This window comes from Ranitomeya imitator, chromosome 9, assembly GCF_032444005.1.
Source record: "Ranitomeya imitator isolate aRanImi1 chromosome 9, aRanImi1.pri, whole genome shotgun sequence".
NCBI lineage: Eukaryota > Metazoa > Chordata > Amphibia > Anura > Dendrobatidae > Ranitomeya > Ranitomeya imitator.
The window spans coordinates 124744141-124759019 of NC_091290.1; the positions used below are offsets into that span (position 1 = coordinate 124744141).

Here is a 14879-nt window from a genome sequence, read left to right on the forward strand (position 1 = left end):
TCCATATATCTCTGAACTAATCTCTTGATATTTTCCCACACGTAATCTATGGTCCTCTCAAGACCTTCTTCTCTCCTCCACATTTATACGTTCTTCATCTAATCGCCTCCAAAACTTCTCCCGAGTGTCTTCCATCCTCAGGACATCTGTGTCCCAACATGTCCAATTATCCACCACATTCAAGACTTTCATACAAATCTCGAAAACTCATCTCTTCAAAAAAGCTTACAACCTGCAATGACCCCGTTGCCACCTCACTACCACCAGAGCTTCCGCAACCTTCCAACCTAATGTCTCCCTCCCCATTACCCTGTAGACTGTAAGCCCTTGGGGCAGGGCCGCCTCTCTTCCGTACCATTCTGTCATTGTTAGTTTGTCCATTGTAATCTATATTTTTATCCTGTATTTAACCCCTTCTCATGCAATCGGTGGTGCTCTAAAGATAAATAATAATAATATATTTTTTATTGGACATCCTAATACATTTCTTGCCTTGTGATTTTAGGCTTTTTTTTGTTAGATATAAAATTGTATAAAATGCTATAGTAAAAAAAATCCAAATGTAAATTTTCGTGGTTCGATTCTGTTTTGCTCTTCCCTTGAATTAAACTTGAAAGTTGTAACTTACTGTATAAGTTAGAGGAATAAAAAAAAGTTGAAAAAGTTTTCTCATGTGATACGACATTGATAAACATCACAGTTACAGTATATGCAAAATTTCAAGGAATGTATTTGAGTGACACAAGGAGGCGTGAACAGAGGAGGGGGCCGGAGAAGAAATCCTATGCTGGCTGTAGAGTGCATTGTATTATTGGGAATGCTGCTGCATGAAGCCGAGTCTAGGGTTAAGATGATCAGTGCAATCACTGTGTCTTCCTTCATCTACCTGAGAACATTAGCAAGAGGCACCTTACATGCCCTGGATGCAAACATGCCACCTACACTAAGATGATGAGAACATCCTGCCTTTTGCTCTGCATGCCTCTCGGAGCAGATATAGGATTACATTCCGTACAGAAGATGGATTATTTTATTCTCCTCCTGTGGACTTTACCTGTCACTATCCTGCAATGCACCTCTATGCCTTTTTTGTCAATCCTGTGGATTGGAAGCTTGGACAAGGCAGGTTCACTTACTTTTCTATTCCAAATACATATATATTTTTTTGAAATGGTGAAATCCTTCCATACACATCTATCACTTATGATATCATCTGTTCTTGTCTTTTCAGACATTTCAACTCTACTGCCTATGCGTCTCTTTCGCTGCCTCCTTAGCGAGCGACGCTGGATTTCCAGGAATTAATCACGGTTCGTATAAACTCATTGCATTCATTTTCTGATATTTTTTTTTACTATTGCATTTTTTTTCCTTTTTATTTTGCTTTTATCATTGCATTTTTTATTATTATTAATTATTTTCTTATTAATATGCTAATTGTGTTAATAAAAGGTTAATATATTATCGTAATGTACGTTGGTTTCCATAAAACTGAAACTAAATCTGCTTGGTGATGTGGCACCCAAGGAGTTAATATAAGCAAAAAAATTAACTTTATGTAAATATATGTATATTTTTTAAATTTATTAATTTATAATATTTGCCAAAATATTTTCAAATAAATAAAAAAAGATACTATATATATATATATATATATATATATATATATATATATATATATATATACATACATATATATGTATATATATACTCATAGAGTATATATATATATATATATATATATATATATAAATATACATATTAACATACAGTGAATGTGTAATTTTTATCAAAACTTTTCTGTTATAGCTATATCATATATTATAAACATTCCAAAACCAAATTAATCATTATTCTCACTCATCAGAGAAAATGAAAATAAAGTATATTATCAGATAATTACATAGAATTTATATATAAAGTCCTCCAAAACTAAATAAAACGCAGATTTTTTTATGCGTTTATTTTTTTGCGTGAAATTCTAGGACTTGTCAGGTTCATACAATTTATTAAAAATCAGATTCCAGATAAGAGGAAATTCATAATTTTTTTTTTCTTTGCAATATCTTGAAGTTGCTTCTACAAATCTTGTTCTTGCACTTAAGGAAAGAGTTAGAATAGCCAAAAAAAAAAAGAGGTTGGATTTGGAGAAACATGTTTTCTCGTGTAACCCTTTCAGGGTATTTCATGCCTGCCCGGCATTGACAGGATTAATTTACTGTCAAGTTTAATGACTAGGCCTCACAGTGGGGCTGTAAAGTCCTGCTCTCTCTCTGTGATATAATGAATTAATGACAGGTCTAGTGCCTACTATGAGCAAGCATTGCCTTTCAGGGTTGCAAAGGAATTCCCTACTCTTGCAGATGTTGCTTCCTGCAGATCCGGTCTGGGAACCTCAGCTATTCATTTATTGCAGCATTAACTACAGTCGATTACTATATACTGTATTCATATGGCATATAAATATGTCTAGTATCCTCTGAGAGTCTAACTCCATGCAAAAACTTTGTATAGACATTGAAATAAAGTAAAAATGGCAGGGTCAGAAGATTGCCCTGACACCACATCAACTATACATGAGTGGACCCATTGGGCATTGCCACATTTTTTTTTTTTTTTTACAGAAGGCCAGTAAACAATATGACCTAGGGCTATAACACATGAAGATCTCTTCCAACAGACGTTTATGACTTTTGTCCTCATTTGTATCCTTCATGATGACCATTGGCTTGAACTATAGAGTAGAGTCAACCATAACTTTTCCCCTAACTTCTTCCATTTCTTTTTCCAAGTAAGATCAGTAATTGGCTATGCTTCTTTTAACATTATGTTTTAGGCCTGGACATTCTGACCTTCGGTCAAATGAGTGTCAGGACTTTGGATTGATAATTTATCAAAGTTATTGGAAAGAACAACATGCGACTCATTCCATTTGTGATGGCCAGGGCAAGCATTGGGCATGTTGTACTCATGGTGCTTGCCTTAGATGTTGTATGTTCCTCGTGCTTCTTGTGCTCACAATTCCAAATTAATTGCGTTGATAGTGGACATGTTGGTAAAGATGACTGCAAAGGCATTGGATTGTATGGGCATTCATCCAGTGTGCCAATATGTATGAATTGGGAGAATATTTCACAGTAATCATTGCCATGGTAAAGTTGGCCATTCATCTTGACAATTGGATGTTACAAGGCTCACACATCTTCAATTATAGATGAGCATTTTGATTCACGCTACTCTTCTCCACTTTGGTCGACCGTTGCAGCCAGTATTTACTTCCACTTCCTCCAACCCCATAATGGCTTTGTGGTTGCCTCTGATGCTTACTAGACCCTCCTGAGATGTTAACCCCTTCATGACCCAGCCTATTTTGACCTTAAAGACCTTGCCGTTTTTTGCAATTCTGACCAGTGTCCCTTTATGAGGTAATAACTCAGGAACGCTTCAACGGATCCTAGCGGTTCTGAGATTGTTTTTTCGTGACATATTGGGCTTCATGTTAGTGGTAAATTTAGGTCAATAAATTCTGCGTTTATTTGTGATAAAAACGGAAATTTGGCGAAAATTTTGAAAATTTCGCAATTTTCACATTTTGAATTTTTATTCTGTTAAACCAGAGAGATATGTGACACAAAATAGTTAATAAATAACATTTCCCACATGTTTACTTTACATCAGCACAATTTTGGAAACAAAATTTTTTTTTGTTAGGAAGTTATAAGGGTTAAAATTTGACCAGCGATTTGTCATTTTTACAACGAAATTTACAAAACCATTTTTTTTAGTGACCACCTCACATTTGAAGTCAGTTTGAGGGGTCTATATGGCTGAAAATACCCAAAAGTGACACCATTCTAAAAATTGCACCCCTCAAGGTACTCAAAACCACATTCAAGAAGTTTATTAACCCTTCAGGTGCTTCACAGCAGCAGAAGCAACATGGAAGGAAAAAATGAACATTTAACTTTTTAGTCACAAAAATTATCTTTTAGCAACAATTTTTTTATTTTCCCAATGGTAAAAGGAGAAACTGAACCACGAAAGTTGTTGTCCAATTTGTCCTGAGTACGCTGATACCTCATATGTGGGGGTAAACCACTGTTTGGGCGCACGGCAGGGCTTGGAAGGGAAGGAGCGCCATTTGACTTTTTGAATCAAAAATTGGCTCCACTCTTTAGCGGACACCATGTCACGTTTGGAGAGCCCCCGTGTGCCTAAAAATTGGAGCTCCCCCACAAGTTACCCCATTTTGGAAACTAGACGCCCCAAGGAACTTATCTAGATGCATAGGGAGCACTTTGAACCCCCAGGTGCTTCACAAATTAATCCGTAAAAATGAAAAAGTACTTTTTTTTCACAAAAAAATTCTTTTAGCCTCAATTTTTTCATTTTCACATGGGCAACAGGATAAAATGGATCCTAAAATGTGTTGGGCAATTTCTCCTGAGTACACCAATACCTCACATGTGGGGGTAAACCACTGTTTGGGCACATGGTAAGGCTCGGAAGGGAAGGAGCGCCATTTGACTTTTTGAATGAAAAATTATTTCCATCGTTAGCGGACACCATGTCGCGTTTGGAGAGCTCCTGTGTGCCTAAACATTGGCGCTCCCCCACAAGTGACCCCATTTTGGAAACTAGACCCCCCAAGGAACTTATTTAGATGCCTAGTGAGCACTTTAAACCCTCAGGTGCTTCACAAATTGATCTGTAAAAATGAAAAAGTACTTTTTTTTCACAAAAAAATTCTTTTCGCCTCAATTTTTTCATTTTCACATGGGCAGTAGGGTAAAATGGATCATAAACTTTGTTGGGCAATTTCTCCCGAGTACGTCGATACCTCATATGTGGGGGTAAACCACTGTTTGGGCACTCGGCAGGGCTCGGAAGGGAAGGCGCGCCATTTGACTTTTTGAATGGAAAATTAGCTCCAATTGTTAGCGGACACCATGTCGCGTTTGGAGAGCCCCTGTGTGCCTAAACATTGGAGCTCCCCCACAAGTGACCCCATTTTGGAAACTAGACCCCCCAAGGAACTTATCTAGATGCGTGTTGAGCACTTTAAACCCCCAGGTGCTTCACAGAAGTTTATAACGCAGAGCCATGAAAATAAAAAATAATTTTTCTTTCCTCAAAAATGATTTTTTAGCCTGGAATTTCCTATTTTGCCAAGGATAATAGGAGAAATTGGACCCCAAATATTGTTGTCTTGTTTGTCCTGAGTACGCAGATACCCAATATGTGGGGGTAAACCACTGTTTGGGCGCACGGCAGGGCTCGGAAGGGATGGCATGCCATTTGGCTTTTTAAATGGAAAATTAGCTCCAATCATTAGCGGACACCATGTCACGTTTGGAGAGCCCCTGTGTGCCTAAACATTGGAGATCCCCCAGAAATGACACCATTTTGGAAACTAGACCCCCAAAGGAACTAATCTAGATGTGTGGTGAGGACTTTGAACCCCCAAGTGCTTCACAGAAGTTTATAACGCAGAGCCATGAAAAAAAAAAAAAAATTATTTTCTCAAAAATGATCTTTTAGCCTGCAATTTTTTATTTTCCCAAGGGTAACAGGAGAAATTTGACCCCAAAAGTTGTTGTCCAGCTTCTCCTGAGTACGATGATACCCCATATGTGGGGGTAAATCACTGTTTGGGCACATGCCGGGGCTCGGAAGTGAAGTAGTGACGTTTTGAAATGCAGACTTTGATGGAATGCTCTGTGGGCGTCACGTTGCGTTTGCAGAGCCCCTGATGTGGCTTAACAGTAGAAACCCCCCACAAGTGACCCCATTTTGGAAACTAGACCCCAAAAGGAACTTATCTAGATGTGTGGTGAGCACTTTGAACCCCCAAGTGCTTCATAGGAGTTTATAATGCAGAGCCGTGAAAATAATAAATACGTTTTCTTTCCTCAAAAATAATTATTTAGCCCAGAATTTTTTATTTTGCCAAGGGTTACAGAAGAAATTGGACCCCAAAAGTTGTTGTCCAGTTTCTCCTGAGTACGCTGATACCCCATATGTGGGGGTAAACCACTGTTTGGGCACATGCCGAGGGTCGGAAGTGAAGTAGTGACGTTTTGAAATGCAGACTTTGATGGAATGCTCTGTGGGCGTCACGTTGCGTTTGCAGAGCCCCTGATGTGGCTTAACAGTAGAAACCCCCCACAAGTGACCGCATTTTGGAAACTAGACCCCGAAAGGAACTTATCTAGATGTGTGGTGAGCACTTTGAACCCCCAAGCGCTTCATAGAAGTTTATAATGCAGAGCCGTGAAAATAATAAATACGTTTTCTTTCCTCAAAAATAATTATTTAGCCCAGAATTTTTTAATTTTCCCAAGGGTAACAGGAAAAATTTGACCCCAACATTTGTTGTCCAGTTTCTCCTGAGTACGGTGATACCCCATATGTGGGGGTAAACTACTGTTTGGGCACATGCCGGGGCTTGGAATTGAAGTAGTGACGTTTTGAAATGCAGACTTTGATGGAATGCTCTGCGGGCGTCACGTTGCGTTTGCAGAGCCCCTGATGTGCCTAAACAGTAGAAACCCCCCACAAGTGACCCCATTTTGGAAACTAGACCCCGAAAGGAACTTATCTAGATGTGTGGTGAGCACTTTGAACCCCCAAGTGCTTCATAGAAGTTTATAATGCAGAGCCGTGAAAATAATAAATACGTTTTCTTTCCTCAAAAATAATTATTTAGCCCAGAATTTTTTATTTTCCCAAGGGTTACAGGAGAAATTGGACCCCAAAAGTTGTTGTCCAGTTTCTCCTGAGTACGCTGATACCCCATGAGTGGGGGTAAACCACTGTTTGGGCACACGTCGGGGCTCAGAAGGGAAGTAGTGACTTTTGAAATGCAGACTTTGATGGAATGGTCTGCGGGTGTCACGTTGCGTTTGCAGAGCCCCTGGTGTGCCTAAACAGTAGAAACCCCCACAAGTGACCCCATTTTAGAAATTAGACCCCCCAAGGAACTTATCTAGATATGTGGTGAGCACTTTGAACCCCCAAGTGCTTCACAGACGTTTACAACGCAGAGCCGTGAAAATAAAAAATAATTTTTCTTTCCTCAAAAATTATGTTTTAGCAAGCATTTTTTTTGATTCACAAGGGTAACAGGAGAAATTGGACCCCAGTAATTGTTGCGCAGTTTGTCCTGAGTATGCTGGTACCCCATATGTGGGGGTAAACCACTGTTTGGGCACACGTCAGGGCTCGGAAGTGAGGGAGCACCATTTGACTTTTTGAATACGAGATTGGCTGGAATCAATGGTGGCGCCATGTTGCGTTTGGAGACCCCTGATGTGCCTAAACAGTGGTAACCCCTCAATTCTACCTCCAACACTAACCCCAACACACCCCTAACCCTAATCCCAACTGTAGCCATAACCCTAAACACAACTCTAACCGCAACACACCCCTAACCACAACCCTAACCCCAACACACCCCTAACCCTAACCACAACCCTAATTCCAACCCTAACCCTAAGGCTATGTGCCCACGTTGCGGATTCGTGTGAGATATTTTCGCACCATTTTTGAAAAATCCGCGGGTAAAAGGCACTGCGTTTTACCTGCGGATTTTCCGCGGATTTCCAGTGTTTTTTGTGCGGATTTCACCTGCGGATTCCTATTGAGGAACAGGTGTAAAACGCTGCGGAATCCGCACAAAGAATTGACATGCTGCGGAAAATACAACGCAGCGTTTCCGCGCGGTATTTTCCGCACCATGGGCACAGCGGATTTGGTTTTTCATATGTTTACATGGTACTGTAAACCTGATTGAACACTGCTGCGGATCCGCAGCCAAATCCGCACCGTGTGCACATAGCCTAATTCTAAAGGTATGTGCACACGCTGCGGAAAACGCTGCGGATCCGCAGCAGTTTCCCATGAGTTTACAGTTCAATGTAAACCTACGGGAAACAAAAATCGCTGTGCCCATGCTGCGGAAAAACTGCACGGAAACGCAGCGGTTTACATTCCGCAGCATGTCACTTCTTTGTGCGGATTCCGCAGCGGTTTTACAACTGCTCAAATAGAAAATCGCAGTTGTAAAACCGCAGTGAAATGCGCAGAAAAACCGCGGTAAATCCGCCATAAATCCGCAGCGGTTTAGCACTGCGGATTTATCAAATCCGCAGCGGAAAAATCCGCAGAGGACCAGAATACGTGTGCACATACCGAAACCCTAACCCTAGCCCTAACCCTACCCCTAGCCCTAACCCTAACCCTACCCCTAACCCTAACCCTACCCCTACCCCTATACCACTACCCCTAACCCTACCCCTAACCCTAACCCTACCCCTAACCCTACCCCTAACCCTACCCCTAGCCCTAACCCTAACCCTACCCCTAACCCTAACGATATTCTAACATTAGTGGAAAAAAAAAATGTCTTTATTTTTTTATTGTCCCTACCTATGGGGGTGACAAAGGGGGGGGGGTCATTTATTATTTTTTTTATTTTGATCACTGAGATATAATCTATCTCAGTGATCAAAATGCACTTTGGAACGAATCTGCCGGCCGACAGATTCGGCGGGCGCACTGCGCATGCGCCCGCCATTTTGGAAGATGGCGGCGCCCAGGGAGAAGACGGACGGGACCCCGGCTGGATCGGTAAGTATGATGGGGTGGGGGGGACCACGGGGGGGGGAATCGGAGTGCGGGAGGGGTGGAACGGAGCATGGGGGGCGTGGAACGGAGCACGGGGGGGCTGGAATGGAGCACGGGGGGGGTGGAACGGAGCACCGGGGGGGGTGGATCGGAGTGCAGGGGGGGTGATTGGAGCACGGGGGGTGATTGGAGCACGGGGGGAGCGGACAAGAGCACGGGGGGGAGCGGAGTACTGGACGGAGGGGAGCCGGAGCAGTGTACCGGCCAGATCGGAGGGCTGGGGGGGCGATCGGTGGGGTGGGGTGGGGGCACACTAGTATTTCCAGCCATGGCCGATGATATTTCAGCATCGGCCATGGCTGGATTGTAATATTTCACCCGTTATAATAGGTGAAATATTACAAATCGCTCTGATTGGCAGTTTCACTTTCAACAGCCAATCAGAGCGATCGTAGCCACGAGGGGGTGAAGCCACCCCCCCTGGGCTAAACTACCACTCCCCCTGTCCCTGCAGATCGGGTGAAATGGGAGTTAACCCTTTCACCCGATCTGCAGGGACGCGATCTTTCCATGACGCCGCATAGGCGTCATGGGTCGGAATGGCACCGACTTTCATGACGCCTACGTGGCGTCATGGGTCGGGAAGGGGTTAAGATATTGTTGTGCCATGACGTCATGACATTGTTGGTCATTATAAGCCCCCAAGGTGCCCAAGAAACTGGGCCAAGGGTGACGGGCAAAGAAAACAAAACCATCTGTCAAAGACCTGACTAGGCATTGGAATATGGCAGTGAAAGAAGAATCACTCATCTTTGCATTGTTGGTCGTTTGCTCGCCTAATAACGATTTTTCCTGACCTGATATACTCATGAATGCTTGACTGAGCATGCATGTGTTCTCAACACAGGATCAGGCAAATTCAAGGTGCCCAATCTTTCTTTGTCCAACAATCATCTGTCAGTAGGGAGTTGGGAGGTCCTGATACACATAAGATAGTTATTCGGGCCCTCAGAAATCAGTGGGTTCAGTCCACTTATGTAGACATTGCTCGTCTTAAAGTGGTTATCTTATGAGATACTTTTATGAATCATCTATAGTAAATGCCATACGTGTCTGAAAGATGCAGGTAGCACTGATCTCCACTTATCTCCCATGGCAATGAATAGAGAGTGTTGGCACCTGCATGACCACCTCTCCATTCACTGCTGGTCAGATGCCAGCCAGTCTGGGGAGATTCTGGAATTCTCATTCAAGAGATAGGTGTGCATCTCAAAAATAGGACCTACATTTTTGCCAAATCCTATGGGTATGCCAAGAAGGAACTCTTCTTCAACTGATGGCTACTCTTCCAAGTTTCAATATACATATACAAGCTTGGATCAGCCAAAAGTGCATGGGAAATAATGGTCACCTCTGGCTAAAGAAATAAATAAACAGATATAGCATGTCAAAATACAAATAGAGTTGGGAGATTCCAATATTAATTAGATTGGCAGCTAATCTGGCTAAAAATAAGTCTGCCGAAATGCGCAATGTGCGAAGACATCTTTAGACCATGCAACGGAATTGAACTATATACAGTGCGGCCAACCATGAGGATCATAACATTAGGTTAAATACTCAACAACCCATCTGACCAATTAACCTTATCTTGTAATATTCGTATTGAACATTGGGCTCCAAATTGTTGGTCACTTGTTTCAAAATGTCAGTCAAAAAAGATGGAAACATTTCATATATTCTGTAGACCTTGTTGGGTTGAGGTTGGATAAAATAATCCCACAGTTGGCACCGTAACTAGTCAATTAACATTCTCTGACCCATTATAGCTGACGTCTGTGTCCTCGGGATCATCATGTATGAGTAGGGCTAATATATTTGATAGACAGAGCATGAACAGAGCAGGCACTTTAAATCATTTATTTGCTGACTCGTATTGTGCTGAATGGGTAATCAGTATAACCCCCTGGTGGTGACAAATGTTTTTTTTCTAAAGGACTTATTGTAATCGTTCTTTCTAAAGTCTTTAAGTTTGACTAATCCTCTTTTTATGCAAGTACAAAAACATAATGGTGGAATCCCTTGTTGACCTCTATTGTTTTGATTGAGTTGTCAAATGTGCATTTCGAGGAACAGTAGCATCAGAAAGACCCGAGCGACTTTTGTTCTGCAGAATTAGCTGCAACATTACATACCATGGCAAATACTACATGATGGACTGATTTTAGTCATTCATTATTATTTCCGTATTCAATGAAACTTATTCATAGAATAATGATTATTTGCTTGGATTTTGTTGTAGTTCCTCTCAACTTTCAATATCTATGATTTCAATCATTTAAGGGGTTATCCAGTTTTACTGCAGGATAGGTTATAACTTATTAATTGGTCGGGGTCCAACTGCTGGGACCTGCACCGATTTTTAGATAGAGGAATTTTTATTCCTGTTGCAAAATGGAGAAGCAGGTTGGATGCCAAATGCAATTCCACTCAATTACTATGAGGCTGCTCGGAAAGGTTGAGTGCAACGCTTGGTAGCTCCATAGGGAATGATTTGAGCATGGGCAATGCTGCTCCATTTTAATGTGAATTAAAGTGCCATTCGGTCATGGTTCCACTGTGGTTGGACCCCCATCAATCGACTAGTTATCATCTGGACTGCGATTTTAACTAGACAACCTCTTTAATTAGTACCCTCCATTGTTTATTTCCAATGGAGAAATATCTATTCAAGGCTCATTACAATGATAGCTCATTCATCTGAGCAGTATCTTATACTGTTTTGAGCTTTGCACATCTTAAAAGGGTTGTCCCCTTGATGGCAGGATATGCCATGGATGTCTGATAGATAGGGATCCCATCCTGAGACTTGCATAAATCTCGAACAGTGGCCCTCCAAACATGCAAATATAGCAGAGGCAAGCAAGCATGTTCATCAATTTTCACACTTCCTATTGAAATGAATGGAGACAGCAGCACATATGACCACCTTTCCATTCCTGGTAGTATGCAGGTTGGACCCATATACAGTCATGGTCAAAAGTATTGACACCCCTGCAATTCTGTCAGATAATGCTCATTTTCTTCCTGAAAATGATTGCAATCACAAATTCTTTGGTATTATTATCTTCATTTAATTTGTCTTAAATGAAAAAACACAAAAGAGAATGAAGCAAAAAGCAAAACATTGATCATTTCACACAAAACTCCAAAAATGGGCCAGACAAAAGTATTGGCACCCTCAGCCTAATACTTGGTTGCACAACCTTTAGCCAAAATAACTGCGATCAACCGCTTCCGGTAACCATCAATGAGTTTCTTACAATGCTCTGCTGGAATTTTAGACCATTCTTCTTTGGCAAACTGCTCCAGGTCCCTGATATTTGAAGGGTGCCTTCTCCAAACTGCCATTTTTAGATCTCTCCACAGGTGTTCTATGGGATTCAGGTCTGGACTCATTGCTGGCCACCTTAGAAGTCTCCAGTGCTTTCTCTGAAACCATTTTCTAGTGTTTTTTGTAGTGTGTTTTCGGTCATTGTCCTGCTGGAAGACCCATGACCTCTGAGGGAGACCCAGCTTTCTCACACTGGGCCCTACATTATGCTGCAAAATTTGTTGGTAGTCTTCAGACTTCATAAACCCATGCACACGGTCAAGCAGTCCAGTGCCAGAGGCAACAAAGCAACCCCAAAACATCAGGGAACCTCCGCCATGTTTGACTTTAGGGACCGTGTTCTTTTCTTTGAATGCCTCTTTTTTTCTCCTGTAAACACTATGTTGATGCCTTTGCCCAAAAAGCTCTACTTTTTTCTCATCTGACCAGAGAACATTCATCCAAAACGTTTTAGGCTTTTCAGGTAAGTTTTGGCAAACTCCAGCCTGGCTTTTTTATGTCTCGGGGTAAGAAGTGGGGTCTTCCTGGGTCTCCTACCATACAGTCCCTTTTCAATCAGATGCCGACGGATAGTACGGGTTGACACTGTTGTATCCTCGGACTGCAGGGCAGCTTGAACTTGTTAGGATGTTAGTCGAGGTTCTTTATCCAACTTCCGCACAATCTTGCGTTGAAATCTCTTGTCAATGTTTCTTTTCCGTCAACATCTAGGGAGGTTAGCCACAGTGCCATGGGCTTTAAACTTCTACGCACGGTAGACACAGGAGCATTCAGGTCTTTGAAGATGGACTTGTAGCCTTGAGATTGCTCATGCTTCCTCACAATTTGGTTTCTCAAGTCCTCAGACAGTTCTTTGGTCTTCTTTCTTTTCCCCATGCTCAATGTAGTACACACAAGGACACAGGACAGAGGTTGAGTCAACTTTAATCCATGTCAACTGGCTGCAAGTGTGATTTAGTTATTGCCAACACCTGTTAGGTGCCACAGGTAAGTTACAGGTGCTGTTAATTACACAAATTAGAAAAGCATCACATGATTTTTTGAACAGTGCCAATACTTTTGTCCACCCCCTTTTTATGTTTGGTGTGGAATTATATCCAATTTGGCTTTAGGACAATCCTTTTTGTGTTTTTTCATTTAAGACAAATTAAATGAAGATAATAATACCAAATAATTTGTGTTTGCAATCATTTTCAGGAAGAAACTGAGTATACTTTTGGCCATGACTGTATATAGACCCAGCTTTCCAAAGAGGGTTCTGTAACAAATTGAGTTGAGCAAACAGATTTGCAGGACCCTGGTCTGGAGTCCACATTGTTACTCCATGGCATCTGGACCAGGATCCTCCGAATTTCCTTGGCAGGCTCTCTATTGCCAGCATCCAGGGCGCCTCTGATGCTTATATGGTCTCTTCAAAAATCATAGCATCTTCGGAAGCCTAGTCATGACATGATTTGTGTATGTCAGGTGCTCAGGATGCCATCATTCATACCCTGGACTGACAGCCATGGAGTACCAACTTGGACCCTGGACCAGATTCGTACAAATCATATTGCTCTTCTTCAGTATCTATCATGCATGTTTGCCATATCCTGTTAATTTGCCATAAAACTTCCAGATAGGAACACACCAAATTATAATAAAAAAGTCCTTAGTGTGCCTCCACAATGTCCTGTCCTTTTCTTGAATGTGGTAGCATCCATCCATTGTATTTCTTGCTCAACCTTTTCCTTGTTTCCATTGAGCTCTTCTTATCTCAGATCTCCTTTCCAATGATCATGAACAATATGAGCTCAGGAAATAGTAACCTCTGCCCTTCCCCAATTCTAGCATCGGATGCTGCTTGTCTGTTTAGGATCTTTACCCTCAATACAACTTTATCTCATCTACAAACCTGATCCCATACACCTCACATAGCTGTCATCTGAATGCTCTTTGGGCCCACTTCTATCTCTCTGTACACTCATGCATGTCTATCTTCTTTTTGGTCGAATGGGCATGTGTTTTTAATTGGGAGAGTGGAGAAAACTGCTGCCAGACACCTCTAACAGCAGCTTAAGTAAGAATCTGGCATTGATGCTCAACATGCCTGATCTTTCTCTCCAAAGACATCACCTGTCAATGCAGCTTTAGGAGGCCCCTATATGGGTGGACATACAATTGGTGCAATCACACAGTGTCCCAAGAGGTCAAGGGGCCCATTCCCACTTTTAAAGTAGGTGGAATTCTGCATTATAATTGTTGGTCTGCAAAGGACCAGATATTATTTTTGTGTTGTTGCACAGGGGCCCTTCTCTGTCTGTGGCCACTACTGCCCCCATACACATTAGAAAGTCAGCAGTTGCCACTGAATTCGGCAGAGTCAGACAACAATAATATAATTAAAAGAAAAAACCAACTGGCGCTAGCATGAATAAGGCATCCACTGCAAATAATAGGACAGAACCACACTTATGTCCCAATGGTGCAAAGTTTATAGGAAAAGTTTTTTATTTATGCTGGAATGTACTCTAATTTTAGAGCATAGATAAAGGAAAAATGCTCAAGGGTGATCTTACGCTACTGATTTCTGATTGACTATGCTCATAGGATAGCGCGTCACCATAGGCCAATATGATCCACTTCTGACCAGAACACAAGTGTGTCTCGCTTCAAGCACTGATTCCGGCTTGAATGAAATAAAAATAGATCTACACAAACTCTCGAAGATGTTACCTTGTGCACAGTAGATGAGTCGTGAAGACTAGTGTCTATGGAGTCCACAGGAGGTCCGAACTTCCTCGGTGTGGGGTCAGTATTTCCGGTGGAGAGATCAGTTGTTTCTGAGACGCTGTACCGGCTCTAAAATTAGGGTACA

At 41.8% G+C, this 14879-nt stretch overlaps 1 protein-coding gene across 1 annotated transcript in view; it reads left to right on the forward strand.

Moving 5' to 3' along the window:
* Positions 1-859: 859 nt before the first annotated feature.
* The window catches only part of ADAMTS18 (ADAM metallopeptidase with thrombospondin type 1 motif 18), a 119765-nt gene continuing 105745 nt past the window's right edge, over positions 860-14879 (forward strand). The window contains exons 1-2 of the mRNA XM_069738850.1: positions 860-1122; positions 1232-1310. Coding sequence (XP_069594951.1) covers positions 949-1122; positions 1232-1310 — 253 coding nt within the window. The 5' untranslated portion in view covers positions 860-948. The remainder of the gene's footprint in view (positions 1123-1231; positions 1311-14879) is intronic.